This window comes from Meles meles, chromosome 6, assembly GCF_922984935.1.
Source record: "Meles meles chromosome 6, mMelMel3.1 paternal haplotype, whole genome shotgun sequence".
Classification (NCBI taxonomy): Eukaryota; Metazoa; Chordata; class Mammalia; order Carnivora; family Mustelidae; genus Meles; species Meles meles.
Genome location: NC_060071.1, coordinates 66,936,351 through 66,962,865, shown reverse-complemented (window position 1 = coordinate 66,962,865; position 26,515 = coordinate 66,936,351). Strand labels below are relative to the sequence as shown.

Genomic DNA, 26,515 nt, shown 5'->3' with positions numbered 1-26,515 from the left:
CTTGTAATTTCTCTCTGTCAAATAAATAAATAAAATCCTTAAAAAAAATTAAAAAAAAAAGACTAGAAAGGTCAAGGTCTGCATAAAGGTTAGCTCTAACTTTCTAATCAAAGCTGCAAATCCCACTTGCAATGGAAGGATTTAAAATAAAAATACAAAGTAATTGTTGAAGCCTATTTAAAAAGTCCATAAGATGAAATCCATTTGCTTATGGTGTTTGTGGCTTTCATTAGAGTCATTGGTTAGTATTTCTTTTTTTTTTTTTTTTTTTTTTAAAGATTTTATTTATTTATTTGACAGAGAGAGATCACAAGTAGGCAGAGAGGCAAGCAGAGAGAGTGAGAGGGAAGCAGGCTCCCTGCCGAGCAGAGAGCCCGATGCGGGACTCGATCCCAGGACCCTGAGATCATGACCTGAGCCGAAGGCAGTGGCCTAAACCACTGAGCCACCCAGGCGCCCCCTTGGTTAGTATTTCTGAGATCTTTTAGAGAATGTGAAAAATTGCTGCTGGGTGACTCAATTATATTTTTGGAAAAAAGCAGCATATACTTATCCCTGCAAGTTAGTATTAACAAATGTTAACCTTTTGTGTATTTGCCTTAGATTTTTTGACATATTTCAAGAAATTGAAGTAAACATTACAGATAAATTTGTAAAGTTCACTCAGATCCTTCTCACTTCATTTTCCCCTCTCAGAGGTAACCATTACCATGACTTTAATGTCTTTCTTTCGAGTCCATATTTTTAGGCTTTTACTAATTATGTATACAGTCATAAGTTTATGTAATTTTTTTTTACTTATGTAAACTGAATTGTACTGCATGTTGTATTTCTGCAGTTTGCATTTGGAAATTGTCCGTATCGTTACAGCTTTGATTGATTTTTAAAAACTGCTGTTAGTTTTAAAAACTGCTGTTATCATTTGTATTACTATACTGTATTTATCCATTCTGCTTGTGACCTCTGAGTTTTCAGTTCTTCCTGTTACCAGCTGTAAGGTTATGAACATCTTTGCCCATGTCTTGTTATGTGGAAGAGTTTTTTATTGCAGAAATTCTCAGCCTCGACACTACTAACATTTTGGACTGGATAATTCTTTGTTGTGGGGGAATATCCTATGCATTTTAAACTGTTAAGCAGCATCCTTGGCCTCTACTCATTAGATGTCAATAGCATCTTCCCAGTTGTGACAACCAAAAATGCTTCCAAGCAAACATCCCCTGCCCAGCATAATCACAGTTAGTTAAGAACCACTGTGGTAGGTGTATGTATGGAGAAGTGGAGCTACCAGATTGTTCTAACTCAAGTGTAAGTCTTAAGATACTCTTACTGATAATGGCTCTAGACAAAATTTTATCCTGTTAGAGCTTCTGGTGTAAGGGACCTTGGCCTAGAGCAGACTTGGGTCTGTAGTACCAGGACATGGTAGAGAGAAAACTGATATTTCGGTCTAATAATGGGTTAGAGGCTATTGTATGGATGCCTGTATCCTCAACCTTCCAGTCAGCACTAGACCTCTTTCCTTGGCAGATTTTTCTGGACTTGGGCATTTGTCTTTTAAAGTAGAACACGTGAGGGAGGGACAGAGGTTATAGAGGATTTTAATGTTCTGATATAATGCTAAGGACATAGGGTTCCCTCAATACATCTGTTTTGAGTTAATCCTTGGTAGGAATGAAGATGGGGCTTAAGGTCAAAAGCAGTTGAGCTCTCACATTCCCTCTGCCCTTTAATTAAATTTCTGAGTTCTACACTACTGTGGGGGGATGGTAAAGGGATAGGAACATTTTGGAGTGAATCCAAAATGGGAAATGTCACTCTAATTTTTTCTTCTAGTAGGAATCAACAGTAGCCTTCCATGAGGAACTGCCTTTTCCACTTGCTGCTGGAGTTAATGGTGTTTCCTGCTGGCAGAATCGGGGACATGCCAGCACTGTAAGGGTTAACTTGCTTATTCTCTCACCAGTCTCATGGTTGGGAAAAGGAAGACCTTCCTTTTTTCTTAGGCATCTTTAGTCATGTCAAGTCATAGCCTGTCAAGTCATAACTCACGTGCCTCCTTTCCTGTTGCTCCTTCCTTTTTTTTTTTTTTAAGATTTGATTTATTTATTTGACAGAGAGAGAGAGAGATCACAAATAGGCAGAGAGATAGGGGAGAAGCAGACTCCTTGCTGAACAGAGAGCCCAATGGGGGGCTCGATCCCAGAACCCTGAGATCATGACCTGAGCCAAAGGCAGAGGCTTAACCCACTGAGCCACCTAGGCGCCCCCCTGTTTCTCCTTCCTATCATAGTTTTGTTCCGTTTCCCCTAGTCTCCTTGTGGTTCCCTCTCTATCACTCCCCATACCCCCCATTCCCACCACTGTAATGGTGTTTGGATTCTGAGCTAATGGGATACCCTCCATTGCAGAGCGGGATGAGTGGGTGCTCCAGTGGGGATGTGGTCACTGCCGGCCAGTGAGGGCGAGAGTGCCACAGCCCACTTCTTCCTGGGAGCTGGAGATGAGGGCCTGGGCACCCGTGGAATAGGCATGAGGACAGAAGAGAGTGACAGCGAGCTCCTTGAGGATGAGGAGGATGAAGTGGTAAGACTAAGGAAAATGATGTAACTTGGTGTGGGGACCCTTTTCATAGAGAGTTGAGGTTCCATTGGTTGGAGATACTTCTCTGCTCTCTTGAGATGCATAGGTTTCCTGTCATAAACAGGCCTTATCCCGATTAAGTGGAGAGGCAGTAGAAATTGGTTAGATTACCTCTCTTTGAATCCCCTGCCATTATGCTCTCATCCTGTTGCATCATTGTCATTGGTTCTCTGGCTCTTTTGCCTGGGCACGCATTTCCTACCATGGAAAGACTCCTTTAGGCAGTAGGAATCCCTATATTTACTCCATTCTAGATATAAGTTAGGAGACAACATTTACCCCATAGGTCCAAAGTCCTGGCAAGGAACTGTGCCCAGAGGAGATGAGACGGGGTTCCTTAATAGGGGTGGTCTCAGTGGAAAGTTCTTAAGTTCCTGACAATACTTCTTCTCTATAGCCTCCTGAACCTCAGATTATTGTTGGCATCTGCGCCATGACCAAGAAATCCAAGTCCAAGCCGATGACCCAAATCCTAGAGCGACTCTGCAGGTTTGATTACCTAACTGTTATCATTCTGGGAGAAGATGTGATCCTCAACGAACCTGTGGAAAACTGGCCATCTTGCCACTGCCTCATCTCTTTCCACTCCAAAGGTTGGAGTCTGTGAAGGAAAATGGGAGGGAATAGAGTTGAGAATGGTGGACTGGGAAATTACTGTCAAATAGTAGAGAGGTCATCAGCTCTTCCTGACATACCGGAGAACAGTGCAGAGGGGTTTGCTTTCCCATATCATGGAAGAGTTGCTGGAGGTGGTTTAAAGATCTCATGTGAAGCTCAGAATCTAAGTCTCTGAGGGTCTCTGACTGAACTGTGTCTCTGGAAGGACCCTAAAAATAATATCTTTTTCATTTTTTCCTGATGGATATTCTAGACTTGGGAAGTTGGGCAGAAGGACAAGTAGTTGGTTGGATGGGTGGAGGAGCTTAGTGGGAACTTTAACTTTAATACATCCATTTCTCTTGCTCTTTTCTCACTCCTTCACATTTTTTCTTTGATCTGTTTCCTTTGTCTATCCCAGGATTTCCTCTGGACAAAGCTGTTGCTTACTCCAAGCTTCGAAACCCCTTTCTTATCAATGACCTGGCTATGCAGTATTACATCCAGGATAGGTATAGCTTTCTGTTGATTGGTGGGATGGTTGGCCCTGAGATCATGTCCGTTTATAGAGCCCTCTCTGGGAGGGGCAGAGTCAAACAAACATGCCTAATTTTTGTATCATGCCCTCTTGAGTTCTGTACCCTGATATCTACCAGTTCCTCAGCAAATGAAATCCCTAGCCTCTTCCCTTGGTCACCATTGCCCACCTCTCCCAGCTAATTTATTTGGGGGCAACAGGAGGGAGGTTTACCGGATCCTGCAGGAGGAAGGCATTGATCTGCCTCGGTATGCTGTGCTCAACCGGGACCCTGCCCGGCCTGAGGGTGAGTACTTGGCTTTGTCCAGTCCTGCCCTGCCTTGCTTTCTATGACTTAACCCAGTTGTCCATCTCTAGACATCTCCATATACTACTTATCTCAGTGAGCCTTTGGTTATTGGGTTATGTGTAGAGTTAGAGCTATGGGTCCTTTAACAGAGCCTTGGATCTCTTATGTAGGTACTACTATATTTATATGCCACATAAATATTGCCGTACCTATTACTAACATATGGTCATAGAAATTGGGGGGTTATGGAGATTAAAACTCAGAGAAATGGGAGTTGGAAGTATTCTGTAATTCTCAACCCTGGAAATGACCACATACCTATCTTTCAGAATGCAACCTGATAGAAGGTGAAGACCAGGTAGAGGTAAATGGAGCTGTCTTCCCTAAGCCCTTTGTGGAGAAGCCAGTGAGTGCAGAGGACCATAATGTTTACATCTACTATCCCAGTTCAGCTGGAGGTGGAAGTCAGCGCCTCTTCCGTAAGGTATGGGAGACATTTGAGCATTTGGGGAAGTCAGATAGGTAGAAGGACAAGAATGTGGCTGTGGGGAGGGAAGCTGGAGGATGTGAGGACAATGTGGTGGCAACATTTTTTTCTTCCTTTTCTTCCTGAAGATTGGCAGCCGAAGCAGCGTTTACTCTCCTGAGAGCAGTGTCCGAAAGACAGGATCATACATCTATGAGGAGTTTATGCCAACAGATGGCACAGATGTCAAGGTTATGGTGGATATAGGGATTTAAGAAGTCATAAATGTCTGGGTGGGATGGGATGCTTGGGAAGCAAGTAGAGGTGTATGGAGAGAGTCATAGAAAATAAAGCGTGAATGTGATTTGCTTTTGTATTTGGGTGAAGATAGTGAGAGAAGTGGACCTTTACATGTTACTATCAGAACAAGGGCAAGGGTAGTGTGGAAAATGGTATAATGTTGGTAAGTTATTTCTTAACGAGGACTGGGTAATAGATCTGGAGGCCCAAAGAGAAACCTTCATAAAGATATTTTGGTGGGACTCCGTGAGAAGAATGTTGGTCTCCTTGTTCTTTGTACTCAAGGTTTTTTATTTTTGTTTTTACTCTGAAACTAGTTTTCAGACCTAGTGCTCATATTATCTTCTCATATGCAGGATGAGCAGTGGGCATACTCAGTGATGCTATGTACCTGCAGGTATATACAGTGGGGCCTGATTATGCCCATGCTGAAGCCAGAAAATCTCCAGCTCTGGATGGGAAGGTCGAACGAGACAGTGAAGGAAAAGAGATTCGATATCCAGTCATGCTGACTGCCATGGAAAAGCTGGTGGCCAGGAAAGTCTGCGTAGCTTTTAAGGTGGAGGAGGGCCCATGGTGGGTGGTGCTGTGGAATGAGGGCACGAGACAGGAGCAGGGGTCTGGGAAGAAAGAGCGGCTCTCTTGTTTTCATCTTGCCTCTTTCCACTGCAGCAAACAGTTTGTGGTTTTGACCTTCTTCGTGCCAATGGTCACTCCTTTGTGTGTGACGTCAATGGCTTCAGTTTTGTCAAGAATTCGATGAAATACTATGATGACTGTGCCAAGATTCTGGGGTAAGGGGCACAGTGGTCTGGACTGGGCAGAATGGGCTTAGAGAAGAGAGTTAGAAAGCTATTGTTTTATTTTAAATATTGTAAAAAGGACTTACAGGTGAGAAAGGAAAACAGGAAAAGGGCTCCTTACCTTCTTGCCTTCCTAATGTCGCACTCCCCAGTTAAAACTGTTAACAATTTTATACATACCAATGTGTCTTCTTCTCCTATATATAAGCAAACTATATTTATTGTACTAAATGTGATCATACTGTAATACTGTTTTGAAGCTTTTTTTTTAAATTTACCACATGTTATTTAAAAATGTGGAATGATGAATATAGTGAGTATTCATGTGTTCACTGTCAAGCTTTAGAAATAGAATATTAAGAATTGGGGTACCTGGGTGGCTCAGTTGGTTAAGTGGCCGACTCTCAATTTCTGCTCAGGTCATGATCTCAGGGTCCTGGGGATCGAGCCCTGTTTTGGGCTCCATGCTCTATGGGGAGTCTGCTTAAGGATTCTCCCTCTCCCTGTGCCCCTCCCCCCGTTCACATTCTTTGTCTCTAAAATAAATAAATAGATCTTTTTTTTAAAGATTTTATTTTATTTTGTTTGCTAGAGAGAGACACAGCAAGAGAGGGAACCCAAGCGGGGGGGTGGTGGGAGAAGGGAGAAACAGGCTTCCTGCCGAGCAGGGAGCCTGATGTGGGGCTTGATCCCAGGACACTGGGATCACGACCTGTGCCGAAGGCAGCCGTCTAACAACTGAGCCACCCATGCACCCCTAAATAAATAGATCTTAAAATATATATATATATAAAAGTTGAGGCCCCTACCTTCCCCTTGCTAGTTACATCCCTTTCCCTTCCACCCAGATATAACCACAATCCTTAATTTGGTGTTTGTCATTCTCATGCATTTTTTTTTTAAGATTTATTTATTTTAGAGAAAGCGAGCATGTGCAAGAGAGAAAGTGGGGGAAGGGACAGAGGGAGAGAATCTCAGGCAGACTCCCCAGTAAGCACAGAGCCTAATGTGAGGCTCAATCTCAAGACCCATGAGATCATGACCTGAGCCGAAACCAAGTGTCAGAAACTTAACCAAACAAACCAAACAATCCGCCCCTATTATTCCCATGCATTTGTTAATACTTTACTACATCTACGGGGATTGGGGGGGACATGTTTTTAGACTTTATATAATTTATTCTTCTATAGCTTGCTAGTTTTTGTGAGCTTTATTCACATGTGTGGTGCTAGTTCATTCATGTAGTTTTTCATGTTTCTCCTTCTAGGAACACCATCATGCGGGAGCTTGCTCCACAGTTCCAGATCCCCTGGTCCATCCCCACAGAGGCTGAGGACATTCCCATTGTCCCTACCACATCTGGCACTATGTGAGCAAAAGTATAAAATCTGGAGTAACCTACTTAAGGCACCTGAGTCAGACCAGGGGTTACTTTCTGACACTGTACCATCTGACTAGTGGAGCCTGGGTGTCTTCCAGGCATTTTCCTTGACCTTGCCTATATGCCTAATCTCAGGATAGGTTTTCCTCTGTTCTTTGACCTATCAAATAAGATGAAATGATGGGAGTTGGCGTGGGGTGGGTTGGAGGAAAGGCTCTAACAACATTCCCTATCTTAGGATGGAACTTCGTTGTGTCATTGCAATTATCCGTCATGGGGATCGTACCCCCAAACAGAAAATGAAGATGGAGGTGACACATCCAAGGTAGGAGGAATGTCCTAATTTAGACAGATACATTCTTGTGAAGGAGATGGGGATGGGGCAGCTCCCCAAGGTTTTAACTGTCTCACCCCATACTGAAGCTTTTCCTTATTTCTTCAGATTTTTCAGTCTATTTGAAAAACATGGTGGCTATAAGACGGGTAAATTAAAGCTGAAGCGGCCCGAGCAGCTACAGGTAATGTGGTGACTCTAGCTGGGGGGAGCAGTGCTACAGAAAAAATAGAGGAAATAGGATTGGGGGCCTCAATGAGAGGCCAGGATGAAAGGGTAACTTACCAGGACTTGGGCTCTCGCATGAATGTCCTGTTATTTCCTCTAGGAGGTGCTGGATATCACAAGGCTGTTACTGGCTGAACTGGAGAAAGAACCAGGTGGTGAGATCGAGGAGAAGACTGGGAAACTAGAGCAGCTGAAGTCTGTGCTGGAGATGTGAGAAAGGGAATAGGAAAGGGGAGCCAATGACAGTGAGAACTGGGTGCTAGGATACAAAGTAAACTGTGAGTTTATCCTGCAGGTATGGTCATTTCTCTGGGATCAACCGGAAGGTGCAATTGACCTACTATCCTCATGGAGTAAAAGCTACTAATGAGGGGCAAGGTAAGCTATAATACCCCCTTCCCATTATTATTCAAGTCTCCTCTTATTCTTAAACCTTTAGATGACTTCTACCTCAAATCACCTTTCTGGGCTCCTCAGAAGTCCTGACATTTAGTCATCTCCACTATTTTCTTTAGATGAGACCTATTCTTTGCCCCTTATTCCTGCAGACCCACAGCAGGAGGCCCTGGCCCCATCTCTCCTGCTGGTACTGAAGTGGGGGGGAGAACTGACTCCTGATGGCCGTGTTCAGGCTGAGGAGCTGGGGCGAGCTTTTCGCTGCATGTACCCTGGAGGACAGGGTGAGTATTTTGGAGTTAAATAGCAGGACCTGGGTAAGATGGTTAGAGAATAAGTTGATGGAATGAATATTTCGAGGCAATGGGGAAGTTAATGGGGGAAAGAGCATTCTTTCTTCCATGTGGGTATTTATAGCAGTCCATTCCTGTTCTTCCCCTTTACCTCAGGTGACTATGCTGGCTTTCCCGGTTGTGGGCTACTTCGTCTCCATAGCACTTTCCGCCATGATCTCAAGATCTATGCCTCTGATGAGGGCCGTGTCCAGATGACTGCTGCTGCCTTTGCCAAGGTGAACACTTAACAGTTCTCCCACAGTCCCAGCTTCCATTAGGTAGAGAAACCAAGAGTTTGGAGATCTAGTTGGAAAATGTTAGGATGTTTATGTGCTGTCTCAGAGAAGTTTCTTCTTGTGTCTAACACCTTCTATACTACTGAGAATAAGCTGAGAATAATTAGTGGGGATAAGCCCCTTGATCTATATCCCTCCTCTCCAAGCCAGCTCCCATTTGATCTCTGGGATCTAGGCCTTCTAGATCTAGAGGAAGTAAACTGGAAGGAAAACTAATAGATGTCATGCTTCCTCTCCAGGGCCTTCTGGCTCTAGAAGGAGAGCTAACACCCATTTTGGTACAAATGGTGAAGAGTGCCAACATGAATGGGCTCCTAGACAGCGATGGTGATTCTTTGAGCAGCTGCCAGCATCGGGTGAAGGCTCGACTGCACCATATTTTGCAGCAGGATGCACCTTTTGGTCCTGAAGACTACGATCAGGTCAGGCTCTCCCTATTTTTGTGCCCAGCCTACCCCCATCCCAAATTCCTAGAATTCTAAGTGGTAGTGATCACTAATGGTAGGCACTGCTTTCCGTACATTATCTCCTTTAATCCTTACCCTTAGAGGTAAGTATAGGTCTATAATCTCTTATCTACAATTTCAGAAACAAGAAAAAGATTGGGCACCAAGATTTATTTGGTAGCAAAACCTGACATGATAAGACTATTTCTTTTTTTTTTTTTTAAGACTATTTCTAATTCCTGTTTATTTTGTTTAGTGTAAATAGTCATATATTGTGTGGCAGAAATATAAATGTGTTTAGTTATGCCCTAAGCCCTGTTGGAGGTATTATATAATATGTGGCATATGCACTGTATTAATTTCCTAAAGTTTGAAAATTCTCAATTCCGAAACTCAGCAGGTCATAAGGATTCTGAATAAAATAATGTTTCAGTTGTTTATTGATGCATAAAAAACTATCCCAAACTCAGTGACTTAAAATAATATCCATTCTATTATCTGACTCATAATCCTAAGCTCAGCTGGTCTTGACTGGGGTGTCCCCTAAAATTGCCCTGCTACTGGCCAGGTTTTGGGGCTGAAACCATCTGAAGGCTTGACTGGGTTGCTAAGATGGCTGGACTTTCTCCTTCTTGCTCTCCCTAAGGTCCCTATAGGGGATCAAGCCCCTGCGTTGGGCTTCCTGCTCAGCAGGAAGCCTCTTCTCCCTCTCTCTCCCACTCCCCCTGCTTGTATTCCCTCTCTCACTCTCTCTTTCTGTCGAAGAAAAAAAGAAAAGATCTTTAAAAAAATTTTATTAATTTGTCAGAGAGAGAGCACAAGCAGGGGAAGCAGCAGGCAGAGGAAGAAGTAAGCTTCTCGCTGCACAAGGAGCCTGATGTGGGACTCAATCCTAGGACCCTGGGATCATGCCCTGAGCCAAAGGCAGATGCTTAACTGACTGAGCCACCCAGGCATCCCATAGCCAGACTTCTTAAATGGTAGTTTAGGACACCACAGAAGCAGAAGCTTCCAAGCTGGTTTTTTATTTTTAAGAATTTTATTTTTTTAATATTATTTTTAAAATTGTATTTATTTGAGAGAAAAAGTACACATGCACACCCTTGGAGGGAGGAGCAGAGGGAGAGGGAGAAAGAGTTTTTTAAGCAGACTCTGTGCTGAATGTGGGGCTTAAGCTCACAACCCTGAGATCATGACCCAGCCAGAACCAAGAGTCAGATGCTTAACTGTGCCACCCAGATGCCCCTATTTTTTTTTTATGATTTTATTTATTTATTTGACAGAGATCACAAGTAGACAGAGAGGCAGGCAGAGGGGGAGGGAAGCGGGCTCCCTGGTGAGCAGAGAGCCCAATGCGGGGCTTGATCCCAGGACCCTGAGATCATGACCTGAGCTGAAGGCAGAGGCTTAACACCGAGCCATCCAGGCATCCCGGTGCCCCTATTTTTAAGGTTGTGCTCTAATGGTTGTAAGATCGAGCCCCACATCAGGTCACCCTCACTAGGGAGTCTGCTTGAGATTTTCTCTCTCTCTCCACCTGCCCCTCCTGCTCATGCTCTCTCTCTCTCTCAAATAAATTTCAAAAAATACTTTATTTTTAAGTAACCTCTACACCAAATGGGCTTGAACTCACAGCCTCGAAATCAAAGAGCTGCATGCTCCACCAACTGAGCCAGCCAGGTGCCCCTTCCAAACTCTTAAAGAAGTGTAGGCCCAGAATTAATTAATATAATGTAACTTTGTGGTTCTGTTGTGATTGTTTATTGGTTGCAAGCAGTCACAGGGCCTGTGCAGATTCTAGGCAAGGGAAGGTGACAAAGAATTGATGACTATATTTAATCCACCATAAGAACTGTGGACTTGTACTACTTTTCTCCCATTTTACAGATGAGAAAACCTAGGCTCAGAAGAATTGAAGGAACCTTTCCAAGGTCACCCAGCTAGTATGAACCCAAGGAGTCTAACCTGAGAGCCCAGGCTGTTAGCCACTATAGTGCATTGCCTCACAGTATTAATCACAGTGGGTGCCATTTCCCAGTGTCATCTTTTTTCCTATGTATCCAGCCATGATTGACTAGAGATCACATGCCAGACAGTGATTTTATGCCATCCTACTACTGGTATCTCATTTCTGATGAGTTCTTTTTTTAAAGAAAATACCTTTTTTTTTTTCTTAAAGATTTTATATATTTATTTGACAGATCACAAATAGGCAGAGAGGCAGGCAGAGAGCGAGGAGGAAACAAGACTCCCCGCTGAGCAGAGCTGGATGCGGGGCTCGACCCCAGGACCCTGGGATCATGACCTGAGCCAAAGGCAGAGGCTTTAACCCACTGAGCCACCCAGGCGCCCCGAAAATACCTTTTTTTAATTGTAGTACCACTTGAATCAATTTTTTAAACGATTCTTTTTAAAAATTTTTTTAAAGTACTCTTTACACTTAACATGGGGCTTGAAATCACAACCTCAAGATCAAGAGTTGCATGCTCTTTGCACTAGAATCATTTTCAAGCATACAGTTCAGTGGCATTAAGTATATTCAGAGTATCACGTAACCATTTCTGATAGGTTCTTCTGTGAGCTAATAGCTGTGCACATTGCCTGGAGAATGTCATCTTTTGTGTTTTTCTCTGAGCAAGACTTGATAAGGGCAGGACCTTGCTCTCTTATGTTCTAATCCATCGCTCAATGTCAAACTCAAAAAGCTAAATCGCTTTTTCTTTCTCCCTTGCTTCTTTTTGCTAGCAAAAAGGACCTGGGTTGAATGTGTGCATTCTACCCACAAGCCTCTTTTCCCTTCCCCATTCTTCATTGACTGTTACTGTCCTGAAAGCTTAAGCTGGAACCTCACTCTGAGGCAGGGCCTTTGCTCTAGGTCAAGCTAGCATTTTGTTAAGAGGAATAAGATTTTGTTATCTCTGTTACCCACTCATGAAACATTCTGTGGGGATTTTGAAGGGTTTTGGTTTAATCTTTATTCCCCAGCACTTCCCTTCCTTCCTTCTTTCCTTCCATTCTTTTTTTTTAAAGATTTTATGACCCGAGCCAAAGGCAGAGTCCTTAACCCACTGAGCCACCCAGGCGCCCCTTTACTTCCATTCTTCCTTTCTTTCTTTCTTTCTTTCTTTCTTTCTTTCTTTCTTTCTCTCTCTCTCTCTCTCTCTCTCCTTGAGAGAAAGAGAGCGCACACAAGCAGGGTTCAGGGGAGGGGCCGAGGGAGAGCAGAGGAAGAATCTCAAGGAGACTCCATGCTCTGTGCAGGGCCTCACGTGGGTCTCAGTCTCACGACCCTGAGATCATGACCTGAGCTGAATTCCAGTGTTGGACAATTAACTGACTGAGCCACCCAGGTGCCCCTCCCAAGTATTTTCCATGTGTATTTTTAAAATTATTTATATATATGGGGCTTCTGGGTGGCTCAGTGGGTTAAAGTCTCTGCCTTTGGCTTAGGTCATGATCCCAGGGTCCTGGGATCAAGCCCCACATTGGGCTCTCTGTCCAGTGGGGAGCCTGCTTCCCCCTCTCTCTCTGCCTGCCTCTCTGCCTACTTGTGATCTCTGTCTGTCAAAAAAAATTTTAAAAAAATATTAAAAAAATTATATATATATTTTTAAAGATACCATTTATTTGAGAGGAAGAGAGGTTGCGGGGAGAGAGTAGGCGTGCATGAGCGGAGGGAGGGAACGGGAGAGAGAATCCCATACAGGTTCCATGCCCAGTGCAGAGCCCAATGTGGGGCTTAATCTCACCACCACGACTTGACTGCGAATCAAACAAAAACCAGGAGTTGGATGCTCAACCAACTGAGCCACCAGGTGCCCTGACTTTAGTTCTTTTACTGGGGGTTCTAAAATACACTTGGGTGGGGGACACATGTGCTGGACATGGAGCCATGGAGCCTGCTTAAGATTCTCTCTCTCTGCCCCTCTCCAACCCTCTCTCTCCCTCTCTCAGAAAGAAAAAAAAAAAAAAAAGAGAGAGCCTAGGTCTATTTGATTTCCTCTGGATTCTAAGACTTTTGCCCTCAACCCTTCTTAGATGACTGTATGTTAGAGCAGTCACCTCATCCTAGAACTGATAGTATGCCCTGTAGCCTAGGAATCTTCATTAGAGTGAACCTACAAAATGGATCTTACTTGCGGGTAGTTTCTGTAATAACCTCACAGGATTCTGGTCAATTTATACCAATTTAGGATTGGTATATCTTGCTTTTCATCTCTCTGTTCCCCGTAGCTGGCTCCTACTGGAAGCACTTCCCTCCTCAACTCCATGGCTGTCATCCAGAATCCTGTGAAGGTCTGTGATCAGGTATTTGCCCTGATTGAAAACCTCACTCACCAGATCCGGGAACGGATGCAGGACCCCAACTCTGTAGGTGGGTATTAATAGTACTATCTTCCCTCCAAGGTTTCAGATATGGATGGGTTCCTCAGGCACTCCTGTGTCCTCTCCTAAATGTCTGAGACAAGGCAGTCTCATCCCTCGGATTCTATGCAGATTTTTTAGGGTCTTTTTTTTTTTTTTTTTTTTTAAAGATTTTATTTATTTGGGACACAGAGAGAGATGGAGGGCATAAGCAGGGAGGAAGGGCAGAGGGAGAGGGAGAAGCAGACTCCCCACTGAGTGGGGAGCCCAATGTGGGGCTCAGTCCCAGAACCCTGGGATCATGACCTGAGCCACCCAGGCTCCCAGGGTCTTTTGTTAGAGAGAAAATCTTCAGTTCATTCTGACTGCACGTCTTCCTTCCAGACCTGCAACTCTACCACAGTGAGACACTAGAGCTCATGCTACAACGTTGGAGCAAACTGGAGCGTGACTTTCGACAGAAGAGTGGGCGCTATGATATCAGTAAGATCCCTGACATCTATGACTGTGTGAAGTATGATGTGCAGCACAATGGGAGTCTGGGACTTCAAGGCACAGCAGAGTTGCTACGTCTCTCTAAGGCATTGGCTGATGTGGTCATTCCCCAGGTGTGTCTCCTAGCCTAGGGGTATGGGCACTGGGAAAGGAAGGGGAGAAAAGCAGAAAGGAGGGATGGTGCGGGGCCCAGAGGAAAGAAACTTAAAGAAAGAATAAGTTGAGTTGCTGTAATTCTCTGTCTCTGCTCTGGCTCTGAGTAAGTCCAAGAGGCTAGCTGAGGAGAAATCTGGAGAGGGGGAATGTGGTGGATATGAAAGAAACCCTAGACCTGAGGTGAAGAAAAACATCATCTTGGGCCTAGGAATATGAGGCAAGAGGGAAACAAGATTCACTGAGGTACTTATTCCTGGCCTGTGGCCCCTAGGAATACGGGATCAGTCGGGAGGAGAAACTGGAAATTGCTGTGGGCTTCTGTCTTCCACTGTTGCGGAAGATACTACTTGACCTGCAGAGAACCCACGAGGATGAGTCTGTCAACAAGCTGCATCCCCTGTGAGGGAGGGCTGGGAGGGGTGCTGGATGGAGGGAGGGGTGTGTCAGGGAGCCCTTGGGGGAATACAGGTTGGGACAGCTTGGGGAAGAAACCAAGAATAGAAGAGATCCTGGGGTGGAAAGGAGAGAAGTATTTGAGATGGGAGGAAGGAGTTTGTGGAAGGGTGGGAAGAAGATTATGTGATGGTGTGAATGACTTAGCTCTTATCTCAGGTACTCCCGAGGGGTGCTCTCCCCAGGCCGCCATGTTCGAACACGTCTCTATTTCACCAGCGAAAGCCACGTCCACTCCCTACTCAGTGTCTTCCGTTATGGGGGTCTTCTTGATGTAAGGATCTTTTCTCCTCCAATCTATGAATGCTTTTTCCAGCATTTTTTTACTCTCCTCATGTTTCTCTTTTACTGCAAGCTTTCTGTATTCTCTTTGTCTCCCTGCCCCTTCCTTAACTCCCTTGTCCTTGAGTATTAGTTTTCCTCTTCTTGTGTTCTGTAGGAGACCCAGGATGCACAATGGCAGAGAGCTTTGGCTTATCTCAGTGCCATCTCAGAGCTCAACTATATGACCCAGATTGTCATTATGCTTTATGAGGACAACACACGGGTGAGGAGCTAACAGGGTGGGGTGAGGAGGGTGCCCCCTCTTTCTCCTCCTTCCCCTTTTAGAAAGAAACTTTCAAATCCTTATAATTTGTAGAATTCAGCTAGGTGTGATACGGAAGCACAGCATGTCACAGAGAGGAACCTGGAGGTTCCTACTGGAACAGATAAAGTGTTTGGGAATGTTGAGTGTTGAGCCAGAGAGATAACATAGAGCATAGCTCTGCATTAGGGAGGGTATAGAATTTGGGTTGATGTTATAATGAGTCTTTTTCTCTCAAACATTAACACCTTTTTTAATCTGGCTCCACAAAGATAAGTGTAGTGTTGTATGGATGTGTGTGTTGTATGTATGTATTAAGCATGCTATTGCATGTACTATAGCAAAGCTGAATGACTGTGGGGGGTGGGTGGAAAGAGTTGTGGAACTGGGGGTTAGAAAGACATGTGGGGTGGTGGATCTCAAATGGTGGAGGTGAGGGAATGAGGATCCTTTAACACTAGACTGTAGTTAAGGGGAAGATATAATAGATCAGCCCCAGAATGGAGTAAGACGTTGAAACCTCAGTCCTGGGAGGATGTATCCTGAGTTCCTTTCTGTTGTCCCTGCTTGGTCTTCCACCACCATATCTAACTTTTCCCACTGCCCCTTCATCTGTTGATGCCCTATAGGATCCCTTATCAGAGGAGCGGTTCCATGTGGAGCTACACTTCAGCCCGGGAGTGAAAGGTGTTGAGGAAGAAGGCAGTGCCCCAACTGGCTGTGGATTCCGTCCAGCTTCTTCTGAGGTGGGTCCAAGTGCTGGGATTTCAAATTAGAGGACTAACCAAGTGATGGGAAACTTGGAAACAGTGTAAGGAAGTAAAAAGATTGGAGAGTGTGGGATTAGGAGGCTAGAGGCCATTAACGCCTTTCCTATCTGTTCCTGTTTTTGGGTAGAATGAAGAGATGAAAACAGACCAAGGCAGCATGGAGAACCTGTGCCCAGGGAAGGTGTCGGATGAACCAGACCGGGCATTGCAGACTTCACCCCAGCCCCCTGAGGGCCCTGGACTCCCAAGGAGATCACCCCTCATTCGTAACCGAAAAGCCGGCTCCATGGAGGTAATGGGAGGGGCTTGAGAGAAAGAAGTGGTGGAATTGCTCATAGGGCAATATCCATGAATCCTCTGAATGCCCTTGGGAGATTCTTGGGACCTTAAGCAGAGTCCTCCTGTCCCTGGTAGACATGTTTTACTTCATTTCTCTTTCACAGCTGGTCTCCTAGTAAAGCTCCTTAAGTTGGCTGCTACTTCTGAGATTAAAGAGATGCTAGTGAGTGGTACCTGAGATTAGGATTTTAAAAGATGAGATTGAGGAGGAGGCCTCTGGATGAATGTGAAAATGCTGTTCTTTAAAAGGAAGTATAGTAGAAACAGCATGAACTCTGGGCTGAACTCCCAGTCTGATACTTACAAGCTGTGTGACCTTGGACAGGTAACTTCTCCAAGCTTCAGTTTTTCATCTATGAAACAATATCTACTATATAGATGCTCAGTAAACAGTAACTATAATAATAAATCAATAGCTATTAAAGACCAGGCTCTCTCCATCTCTTTGTTGCCTTGAGTAAAATTATAGCTCAGATAGGAGCAATTACATGACACTTTAATATCATCCTTTTAGGGTTATCTGTACTCATCCCAGAAAGGGAAGCAAGTCTGAAGGGCTCTTTGTCTTCCCTCTGTTCTGATGAGGATGGTTATTGGCCTGGACCTATGTCCACTGTTTTTGGTGTCTGTCTCTAAGGCTTGGTTCTAGTTCTCTAGCCTAAAAGGAGGAACTATTGTAATGTCACATTGTGTCCAGCTAACTCTGCTGATGTTTTTGTTCAGGTCTTTTTTCTTGGAAAGATTTTTTTACCCTCTTTGACTTAGTGACACTCTTTTTGACCCCATGATTTATCCTTGTCTCAGGAACTTTGTCTGATTGGGGTCCTGCTTTGACAGATAAATCTATTCACCTGGCTCTGTACCAGCTCTCTGTCTTAAAGGAATTGGTCTTTCATTTTAGGAATATCTCAGAAGAATCTGTAACTAGCTTATATAGGTTCAGCCAGACGTTTATAGTTCAGATTTTGGAGAAAGCTAAGAAGACAAACTACAATCTGTTTATTCTTTTCTTCCTGATTATTTTAGTGTAGGTTTGATGTTATAAATACTCGGAGCTTCTTTAGGAGGGGTAGGCATTGTTTTCTCTTTGAGGTGTAAGTTAACTTAGTATCCGCAATACACTAGTCCCCTACAGACTAATGTGGATCAATCAAGTGGACAAGAATGACGTGTAATCTTCCATCAGTAAACTGCTTCTCCACATCTAAATGTCTTCCCCATTCACATGGTCTGCCAGTCTCTCTGGCACTGTTGTGCTTAACTCTTTTTCTTCTTCTGGTTTAATGAGTCAAGAGACAGGCAAAGCACAGTTGTCTGTGTATCATCTCTCAGACTTGGTGAGTTGACTTTTGTTCTTTCAAGCCTACAGAAAGCTTCCTGTTGTAATCACATTTCTTCCTCTTAGTTCCTTGTGTTGCTTCTACTATGGCTCATCCAGGATGGTGGTTGCCCAAGACATGCTCCTCAGCTTTGCAAGAAAATCTTCTCTCTATTCCTTGGTCACACAGCCTTTTAATACTAGTATTTCCTTTTCTTATTCTATAGGTATAGGCATTGCTGTTCTTATCCTTATCAACTGTAACCCTTCCCCACCCATCCTTTCTCCTCTTGTCATGTCAAATTTTTGGACAGTTTTAGAATACAGAATCTGTGCCTTCATAGCAGCTATGCCCTAGGTGATCATCCTCTCCAGACTTAGGACTAGCTCTGCCCAATGGGCACTGGGGCTTTTGGGAGCCTAGGAGTTAAAGGAGCTGTGACCGGCTTTCCACCCGGTCTGATTGCAGGTCATGAACATGCAGTGCACGGGGAACCTGGACCTGATCCCCTTGCGGGGACGGCGCCGCAGGAGGTCAGGAGACCTCCCCAGGCCTTCCCCAGCCATCGGCCTACAGCCCCGGGCTGTGTCCACCACTCACCTGGCATCCTGCACACAGGTGTCCTCCCCCTACTTCATCTTCCTTTCCTACCTCTGTCTTTGCCTTTTGGGATCTAGGGATTCAGAACACTATCTGGGGGTGGTGGGGTATGTGTGTTTCGTGTGATTAGGCCCTTGTAGCCTTTTTAGAAATGTCTCCAGACATGGAAGGGAGGGTTTCCTGGTACAGACGAGAAACCGAGTATGGTTGCCATAACCACAACTGTCCCATGGAAAGAGGAGAAGGTAGCCAGACTTTCCTTCTTATCATGGCTCACTTATTGTGATTGGCTTTCTGAGTCCTGTGGAGGGATACATAAGATTAAGGAACCCTTCTCTGCTGACAACTGAGAATGGTTGAATAATCATTGCTCAGATTTGGGATAGCAGGGCTGTGGGGACAGGCATCTTGGAAATACAAGTGCCATCTGGTATATAGGATTCCCTGGACAGTTCCATCTGCAAAGTACGCTCTACAATTCCCTTTCCATTCTTTTTCCCCATTAAAAAACCTTTGGTTCGTCCAGACTTTGACATTGCTTGGCTTTATAGGGGCAGGAATTCGGGACCTGGGTTTTAGATGTCTTGGTTGAGGTGGCAAAATGATAATATAGAATCCTTTTTCTCCAGGTGCTTTCTGAGACTTCATCTTCTAGGCCTGGTGGCTACCGGCTCTTTTCGTCTGCACGGCCACCAACAGAGATGAAGCAGAGTGGCCTAGGTATGGTTTTCCTGCATTTCAACTGTAGTTGGGAAAGGGTGTCTGTCTGTTCTTAAAGGTTCAATTGTGGGAAACCTTAGTCACGGGTGTTGGGGTCATCTAGTCAATGGAATTGTTGGGTGGGGCTAGGGAGGATGAATAGGGAGAAGCCATGTTTAGGTGTGAACTTTGATCCCAGGTGATTGTTTCCATTCCAGGAAGGTGTTTGTCTTTCGGTTTTTTACACCCACCCCCATTTCTCTGGCTCAAGGGCATTTTCTGGCTTTCCCCTCTCACTCCCTATCTGTCCTCCTGGTCTAGCCCAGACCTTAAGGGACTATGGAGACTCTGAAACTTCAGAGTTATCAGAGACAAAACTAGAGGTACTTGTGACCTCCTCATAAGTGTCCTGTTCCTCATTTGGAGAACTTGTGCCATGTCTTCCTCTGAGACCTATGTTTATTATATCCCTGCTCTGGCCCCTCCTACCTCCATGCCCTCTCCTTCATCCTCTCCTAATTCTGTAATTTTTTTTCCTTCCTTCCTGAAATTTGAGGGACATATCTGAGACTGGTGTAGTGGCAGAGGCTTCTCTCAGGACTTTGAGGGAATGTCTCTTGATTTTTTTGATTCCTGGAGAGGGGTGGAGAACATCATTCAACCTTTCCTAAGAACGCAGACTGCAGGAAGGACCAAGCCTCAGAGGGTATTGTATTCTTTGGGAGTGGGGAGTGGTCCTTGGGAGGGGCTATCTTTGAATACAGGGCCTTGTGAGCCAGTAAGTAAAACTGGCAGTTTGAGACAATTGTGTGGGGTCTGGACTTGGTCCCCTGGCTTCTATCTTGTCCTATTATTCTTTATCGCCTTTCATTTTCTGTTACTTTTGTCCTTGACACCCAGTTTCCTGGCTGCAAAATGGTTAGCTTTTGGACCAGCAAGGGGGAAAAAGGTTTTTGTAACTTTTTTGGCTAATTTTATGGGAGTAGGTTGCCTTCTGGATCCCCGAAATGAGGTAGATGGATTGGGGCATGAAAAATAAATGACAAATATATAGATCTGTGACATGGACTTCTCTTCCCAGAAGTTTCAGTAAAGAATTGGCTTCAGGTAAGCTGAAAATGAGATAGTTGTGTCTGGTCCAGTTAAGTAGGAATGCTGTCAAGAATGAGACCGAAGTATGAAGGTGGGACTGGTTGACAAAGGTGGTGGTAAGGTAGACACTACGGTCTGAGATGATCCTAGGCCTGGACAGGGCAGGATTGGCAGGACTGTACCAGAAAATTATTTAGTGAAGGAAGTAAATGTGGAACAAAGCTCTGGTGGTCTGAGATAAAGCCAGTTAGTTTCAGCTTCTCTGAAGCAAAGTAGACATATTTAACAGTCTTTATTACTCTCTGGAACCCGATTCTAGAGCCAATTTACATATGAAAGGTAGGAAAAGTTGCTGCATAGAGCAGCAATCTTGAATTCCAGATTATTATCCATCGAAGTTTTCTTGATTTCTATAGTGGCCTTGAAATGCTTGAGACCCCTGAAACCATGACCCGCCCCTTGTGGGCTCAAAGGAATTTGACCTTCTTTCCATTCTGACCATCTCTGCTTTGTTAAGTTCCTAAGCCACACCCAGGTTCTTGGGTAAAATGGATTTGGAAGTAGAGGGCCAAATCCCATAAACTTGGGTATTAGTCTTGTCTCTTCCTCCCACTCTGTCCTCATGACCTAGAGTAGAAGAGAGGACTATAGAGTCCCAACCCTGTTCTCAGTCGTATTTGGAGCATTGACTAGTTTATTTGCTTCAGAGATTTTTAAAGTTTTATTTACTCCTCTGATTGGCAGTATAGCTCCCTTTGCTTTCTTTGAACTTAATGTGTAGGCTTTGAGCATAGGGCTTATAAGGCTTATAACTTTTGAGAGTAGAAAAAACATGGCTTTTTTTTATTGTTTCCTATTTACCAGGTCCTCCTCCTTAATAGGGCCCTCAGCACATAGTAGGCATGCCCTCCATGTAATCACCTGACTCTTCACATGTCTTCAGTTTGTGTTTGTCTTCACTTCTTTCTTCTTGATGAAAAAAATAGTTGTTTCTTTTCTGACTGAACACAATTGATCTTCAGAATCAGGAGACCTGGATTCCAATCTAGTTTATTAGCTTCTGGGAAACTGTATGAACTTGAGCAAATGAGATCCCTTTTGAATCTCAGTTTCTTTACCTCTAAAATGAGGAGATTGTACTGGATGATCTTTGCGTCCCCTCTGGCTTTAAAAATTCAGTGAGTCTCATACATACTTCTTTTCTTGAGAAAAGTGAAAAAGGCCTGAAGAGAGATAGAAGGAAGGGAATGGAAGGACTTAGGAGGAATTGGAACTTACGTGAATTTGGAATTTGAGCTGAGTGCTCAAAACCTAGTCTCTAATTTCAATCAAAGTTCTTTCCTTTTAAGTCTATAAGGGACGATAATTCTGGCTTCTTCAAACTCTATATCCAGGTTAAGGAGCACTGAATTAAATCTAGAGAGATCTACCTTTCTTTTCGCATTCCTAAGTTGTACCTGGAGAGCATAGTCTACCCCTTTCAGTATCTTTGACTCCCCTAATATGACTAACCCTGTATTTGTAGTGACCTCTTGTATCTACCATGTAGATCTTCAACAGAATCCCTACCTTGCTTGCCCAGTGTAGCTACGGACAGTAGTGAAATCTGTTTGTGGTTATGCATAGTGGCCACATATGGGTGGCTCTGAGTGACTATGTGTGTGTGTCTTCATGTTGGCATGTGAAGTTATGTGTACTTCTGTGTGGTAATTGCAGCTTTGTGTGGCTACTAATGCACTCCCGGCCTTGCAGGCTCACAGTGCACAGGGCTGTTCAGCACCACAGTGCTGGGCGGCTCCTCCAGCGCCCCGAATCTTCAGGACTACGCCCGCAGCCATGGCAAAAAGCTACCACCTGCCAGTCTGAAGCACCGAGATGGTATGTGGGTGGGTTTTGGGGGCAGCTCTTTTCTTCCTTTGTCCCCCAGCACAGATACAGCTCAAGAACCATTCATACTTAAGATGGCACTGACACTGGCCTTATAACAAGTTGCTTCATCAGTTATAGAGGGGAGAAGGAACCAAGACCCCATCCACCCTCCATTTGCATTCCCTCTCAGTGCAATAAATACTACTTACTTACGCTTATCCCTTCATAATCTCCCACATACAGCCCTGCTACATCAATTTACTCCACCTCTGTATTCTTTCCTGGATTCTGGCCTGTAGGAGTAAGGACCAAGGATGATGATCCATGGTCAGGAGAAATGCAGCAGAGTCTTGACTCAAATCTAGGAAATCAGGGATGGGGAAGTTGGTCAGTCAAGGCAGGAAAGATGATACAGAAAGAGATTGGGGGAAGGGATGAAAGGTTTTGCACAGATTTTATTTCCAAATGACCAGAAAGAGGATGTGGTGGTGAAATTAGGGTTGTTTGTGGAGCCATATTGTGGTAGAGATGACACACAGATTCCTACAAGAAGATTATTCCAAAGAAGATTGAAACGTGGTAGTCAGGAATCTGAGGGGGGGTTGGAGCAGGTCATATACTTACTGTAAAGAAAAGAGTATATTGCGGGCAAATTCCAGAGCCGAGGGCGGGGCCAGGGGTGGGTATAATCCCCATGATGTCTTTTCTCCCCAGAGCTCTTGTTTGTCCCGGCCGTAAAACGATTTTCTGTGTCGTTTGCAAAGCATCCGACTAACGGTACGTTTGCTTCTGACTCAACGTCATTCCCCCTCATCATGTCACCTCCAGATACTTAACCTCTGAGTTCTGACACTGACTTTGCCTCTGCCTTCCACTATGTTGACAACGTGCTGTCTCTGAATGAACCACTCACTAAGTGTCCCTCTTGGGGCATACCCTTTGTTGTGACAAACTTTAGTCTTGGCTGCAGCCTGGCTGCCCTATCTGTGTGGCAACTCAGGGACTTATGTCCATGGTCACCATCATCACCATTCTGTCACTTTTTTTCAGCATCATCCCCAAAACATTAATTAAACCCTTCCCTTTCCCATCACATGACTGCTGGGCTTTATACAAATTAAACAGTGGTTCTCCTTCGTAGGAAGAGAATAGTATTTTCTCTATCATCTCCATGTCTTCTTTTTCCCCCCTACTCCTCAGCTTATACAATTTTGATCTCTCTGTTTTTTTCTCCAACTCCTTGTTGGAGTGAATGCCTCGTTTGTTTCTCTTAAATGGAGCAGTGCTGCTGCAGTTCCCCATTCCCAAACATACCCCTATGGGTACTGGTCTTGAGTTTATGGTTTTCCATCACCATATTCTTACCACCTATCATTGTGTGTACTTTATGTGGCTCTTGTGCTCCCGACATCTGCTTTATGTTACTACTAACTTAGGGTCTGGGCCTAGAAAACAGGAGCCCAGATTGATTTGGGATAAAGAGAGAAAGACGGGAGTAGGAGGCAGTAGATAAAGGAAAAGGGATTGTACCTTGAATTATACAGCCTAAATTACCATACAGTTTCCCTGTAGCCCCAGCCTACCTAAGACACTGGTTATCTCAGAGAAGCTTGAAGTGGAAGTTGAGATGTCTCCTGGGAATTCTGGGGAGGGGGGGGCTTGGGAATGAATAATATTTCAAAAATATTGAAGAATTGGTCTAGCCATACTTAGGTGTGAGAGTTTAGAGATCTGTGTAAACCAAAAACTAAAGGGCAGTGGTCTCTTTGTAGGGTGTGGCAGGGCTTACTCCATGTTTTATCCTTTGTATTCTTAGTTTCTCTATGCCTTGTATCTTGTTTTCAAGGTAAATCCAGTTTTCTTATACATGGTTTTCTTCTGTCCAAGTACTAAGTTTCTCCAAAGGAGGTAAAATTAGCTTGGCTTCCTGGCTGGAAAAAACTCCTTAGCCAGTGGCAACTGCTAGATTTTAGCCCAATCAGGCCATACCTCTCCACTAGGCACTGCCAAATTTCCATAAGTTGGCTAACCCCACCCCCCACCCCAGCTCCCATGTGTGCCTGTAATCGGAGCTCCCCTTTCAGAGTGGCGTGGCTGTGCCTCCACATAGAGTTTCAAATTCTTCTGGCCTTCATGTGCCCCAGTCATCTCCAGAGTAGAACCTTATGCACCAGCCCCAGCCCCACAGCCTGGGACTTGGACTTAGGAGAAGTGTTACTTAGAGTATAGAATCTAGTACTGGGAACTGGGCTCCTGAAATCAGAGTTAAATCACTGATCTTCTAGTTCTTAGGCTTTGTGAGAAAAGATCCAGATTCATGAAACAGATCCTCAAACCTATTTATTTCCAGTTCCCCGAGGCCTTGATTAGCAGCCTCACTGGTTAAAGAAGAGATGAATTAATTCTACCAAAAGGAAGAGAAGAAGAAAGACCTGGATAATTCAGTAGAGTACAGGAGAGTCTTCTCTAACACCCTGCAGACTTCCTCAGGGGCCTTCTGGCCATTCTTCTTCTTGTACTTGAGTTTGGTAGCTAAAGTGCTTGAGAAGCCAGAATCTGGGATCTCCCTGTTGGTATCAGGAGAAATGTGGAGCTATTATGTCACTTGCTGAAGATTACCTAGACTTAATTTGTTCCTAAGGACAATATGAGGGCTCTATCCCATGGTCAAATCTTGCTTGACTGACCTAGCAGTTACAGAGGGGATGGTCTGTCTCAAATACTTATGGCACATTAGTGACAACAATACGCACCCTACTGTCCCATTGTCACCATCTCTTTGCTGTGCTGTCTTGCTTTGAAAGAGCAGCTGGAAAACCTGGACCTAGCTTTGGAAAGGAAGCAAGGCAGTGCTGTCTCCTTACCTTAATGAGAGAATATCTCTCAGCCATCCCTGCTTCAGTAGTAGATACAGAGTCCCCCGAATCCTGAGATTTATATGAATATTTCTTTAAAATCTGTATATTTGGACAAGAGTAAAGGCTGATTAGTCAGTATCTTCATTTTCACATACTGATTCTGTTTTTTACATACTCTGTTTTAAAGGACCTTTATACCTGGTGTCCTGTCAATCTCCTTTGCCATTTGCCTAACCCCAGCCCTGTTTATGGCTATTGTAGAGTCTCATCCAGAAGACCCGGCCTGAGCCTTTTTAGCTTCAAACTTCACCTTAATATCCTATACCATTCTTGACCCTCTTCTCTAAGTGACTTTGAATCTTTGCATCTCTATACCAACTTTATAAATACATTGGTCTGTGAAGCAGGTCGTAAGTAGGATTTCTCCAGGAACAAACAGGGGCCCTAGAGCGCTAATCAAGACTCCAGCTACAAAACTGCCCGCTTACCCCCATCCAGAATGATGTGATTGCTGTCTGTAAGCACTGACTTAATTATGCTCAGTGAAAGAGGGGAGGGCCTCACTGTATGATGATGTCTCACTAGTCCCTTCTTTTAGACTCAGTGTGATGCCGACACTCTTCTTCCCTGCAAGAGACACCCAGTTGTTCTGACCATCTCTGCTTCTCTCTTAGCTCACCTTGGAGCTGAGTGGCCCCACCTCCCAGTAATGCTTATGCCACTCAGTGCCCCCCTCATTGTCTCTCCCTCTTCTCTTTCTTTATCTTTGTGCTTCCTGCCGTGGTCCTCCCCCATCCCCTCCAGAGCTGCTGGATGACCAGCACCCTGTGGTCCGGTTGCTGCGCAGTTTTTCCTCTGACTGTCCAGGGGGCCGGCCAGTCTCCTTGGATGCCACGCTGGCGCATCACCTGCACCAGTGCTCCTACCACCTGCGCCTCTTCCGGAACTGGCTGCGCTCAGGCCAGGATGACCCCGAGTGCCTCTACGGTACCCCCTGCCACCAAGCTGGCTGCTGCCACTGCCCTGGCTGGGACTGACTGCTTTGCTTATTGCACTTCTGGCAGGAGAGCCCACCTATTCCTTTCTCCTATTTACCCTAAGGTTATGTGACTTGCATTTAGTTGCTTGGATATGGGATTGGAGCCAGACTGCCTGGTAGCTGTAGCATTGGCTGCTCTTCCCCTTACTGTTTTCCTTCCTTATTGCCTCCTAATGTTACCCGTTCCCAATTCTGTTCAGTGTAGGAGTAGTCTCTTGCCCTGAAATCTGTTCTTGTCTCTATAACCCACTGCTAATTACCATCCTCAGATGCATACATTTTTCTAGTAGCCATGCTGAGGAGCTAGAGACTGTACTTCTCTGACGCTCCTGCCACAAGAGTACGGGGGCTGGGGGTGGGGGCACGGAATTGAGGCACAAAGGCCTTAATTGAATCTTTGAAGCAAACAAGGGCCAGAGTTAGAAGATGGTCAGGTATAATCCTTTCGAATTACTCATTAGTGAACAGGAGGCTATGTCTTACATAGATATTGCTGTCCTGCCTACTATTCGTTTCTTTAAGGAGTTATAAAGAAACATAGGAAAGATTGCAGGCTGAAACAATGCTTAAGATGACAATGCTTCTTGATCCTCCCATGGAAACATTTTTTTTTCATCAACACGCTCTGGGATTAGGGTTATTATATTTAGGTTTACCCTTTACCCTAACCAGACTGGTGAAACTGCATTGGGATTGTTGGGTTCAGATAGAGAATCAGAATTTATTCTTCTTCCTAGAGATTTGCCTCATTTTCCTGATGGAATAGAGAAATCCTAGCAAGTCTGGGGTTTTCCAGTGAGAGCAGAAGGGAAAAGCTTTGATG

The 26,515-nt window shown here is 44.5% G+C and overlaps 1 protein-coding gene across 18 annotated transcripts in view; it reads left to right on the top strand.

Moving 5' to 3' along the window:
• PPIP5K1 (diphosphoinositol pentakisphosphate kinase 1) overlaps window positions 1–26,515 on the top strand; it is a 49,062-nt gene that overhangs the window by 2,212 nt on the left and 20,335 nt on the right. For 3 of the 18 annotated variants that reach the window (XM_046009710.1, XM_046009713.1, XM_046009712.1), the window contains exons 2-29: window positions 1,840–1,935; window positions 2,412–2,586; window positions 3,041–3,236; window positions 3,662–3,752; window positions 3,979–4,064; window positions 4,397–4,551; window positions 4,683–4,784; window positions 5,231–5,392; window positions 5,506–5,627; window positions 6,904–7,005; window positions 7,256–7,342; window positions 7,460–7,535; window positions 7,680–7,789; window positions 7,875–7,957; window positions 8,128–8,259; window positions 8,425–8,546; window positions 8,846–9,028; window positions 13,286–13,427; window positions 13,802–14,025; window positions 14,340–14,467; window positions 14,681–14,795; window positions 14,961–15,068; window positions 15,737–15,853; window positions 16,005–16,169; window positions 18,004–18,153; window positions 18,765–18,855; window positions 21,679–21,804; window positions 25,458–25,640. In XM_046009710.1, coding sequence (XP_045865666.1) covers window positions 2,440–2,586; window positions 3,041–3,236; window positions 3,662–3,752; window positions 3,979–4,064; window positions 4,397–4,551; window positions 4,683–4,784; window positions 5,231–5,392; window positions 5,506–5,627; window positions 6,904–7,005; window positions 7,256–7,342; window positions 7,460–7,535; window positions 7,680–7,789; window positions 7,875–7,957; window positions 8,128–8,259; window positions 8,425–8,546; window positions 8,846–9,028; window positions 13,286–13,427; window positions 13,802–14,025; window positions 14,340–14,467; window positions 14,681–14,795; window positions 14,961–15,068; window positions 15,737–15,853; window positions 16,005–16,169; window positions 18,004–18,153; window positions 18,765–18,855; window positions 21,679–21,804; window positions 25,458–25,640 — 3,505 coding nt within the window. In that variant the 5' untranslated portion in view covers window positions 1,840–1,935; window positions 2,412–2,439. Of the gene's footprint in view, window positions 1–1,603; window positions 1,936–2,411; window positions 2,587–3,040; window positions 3,237–3,661; window positions 3,753–3,978; window positions 4,065–4,396; window positions 4,552–4,679; window positions 4,785–5,189; window positions 5,393–5,505; window positions 5,628–6,903; window positions 7,006–7,255; window positions 7,343–7,459; window positions 7,536–7,679; window positions 7,790–7,874; window positions 7,958–8,127; window positions 8,260–8,424; window positions 8,547–8,845; window positions 9,029–13,285; window positions 13,428–13,801; window positions 14,026–14,339; window positions 14,468–14,680; window positions 14,796–14,960; window positions 15,069–15,736; window positions 15,854–16,004; window positions 16,170–18,003; window positions 18,154–18,764; window positions 18,856–21,678; window positions 21,805–22,509; window positions 22,573–25,457; window positions 25,641–26,515 lie in introns of those variants that run through there. The other 15 variants (XM_046009723.1, XM_046009716.1, XM_046009715.1 and 12 more) reach the window with 14 other exon arrangements.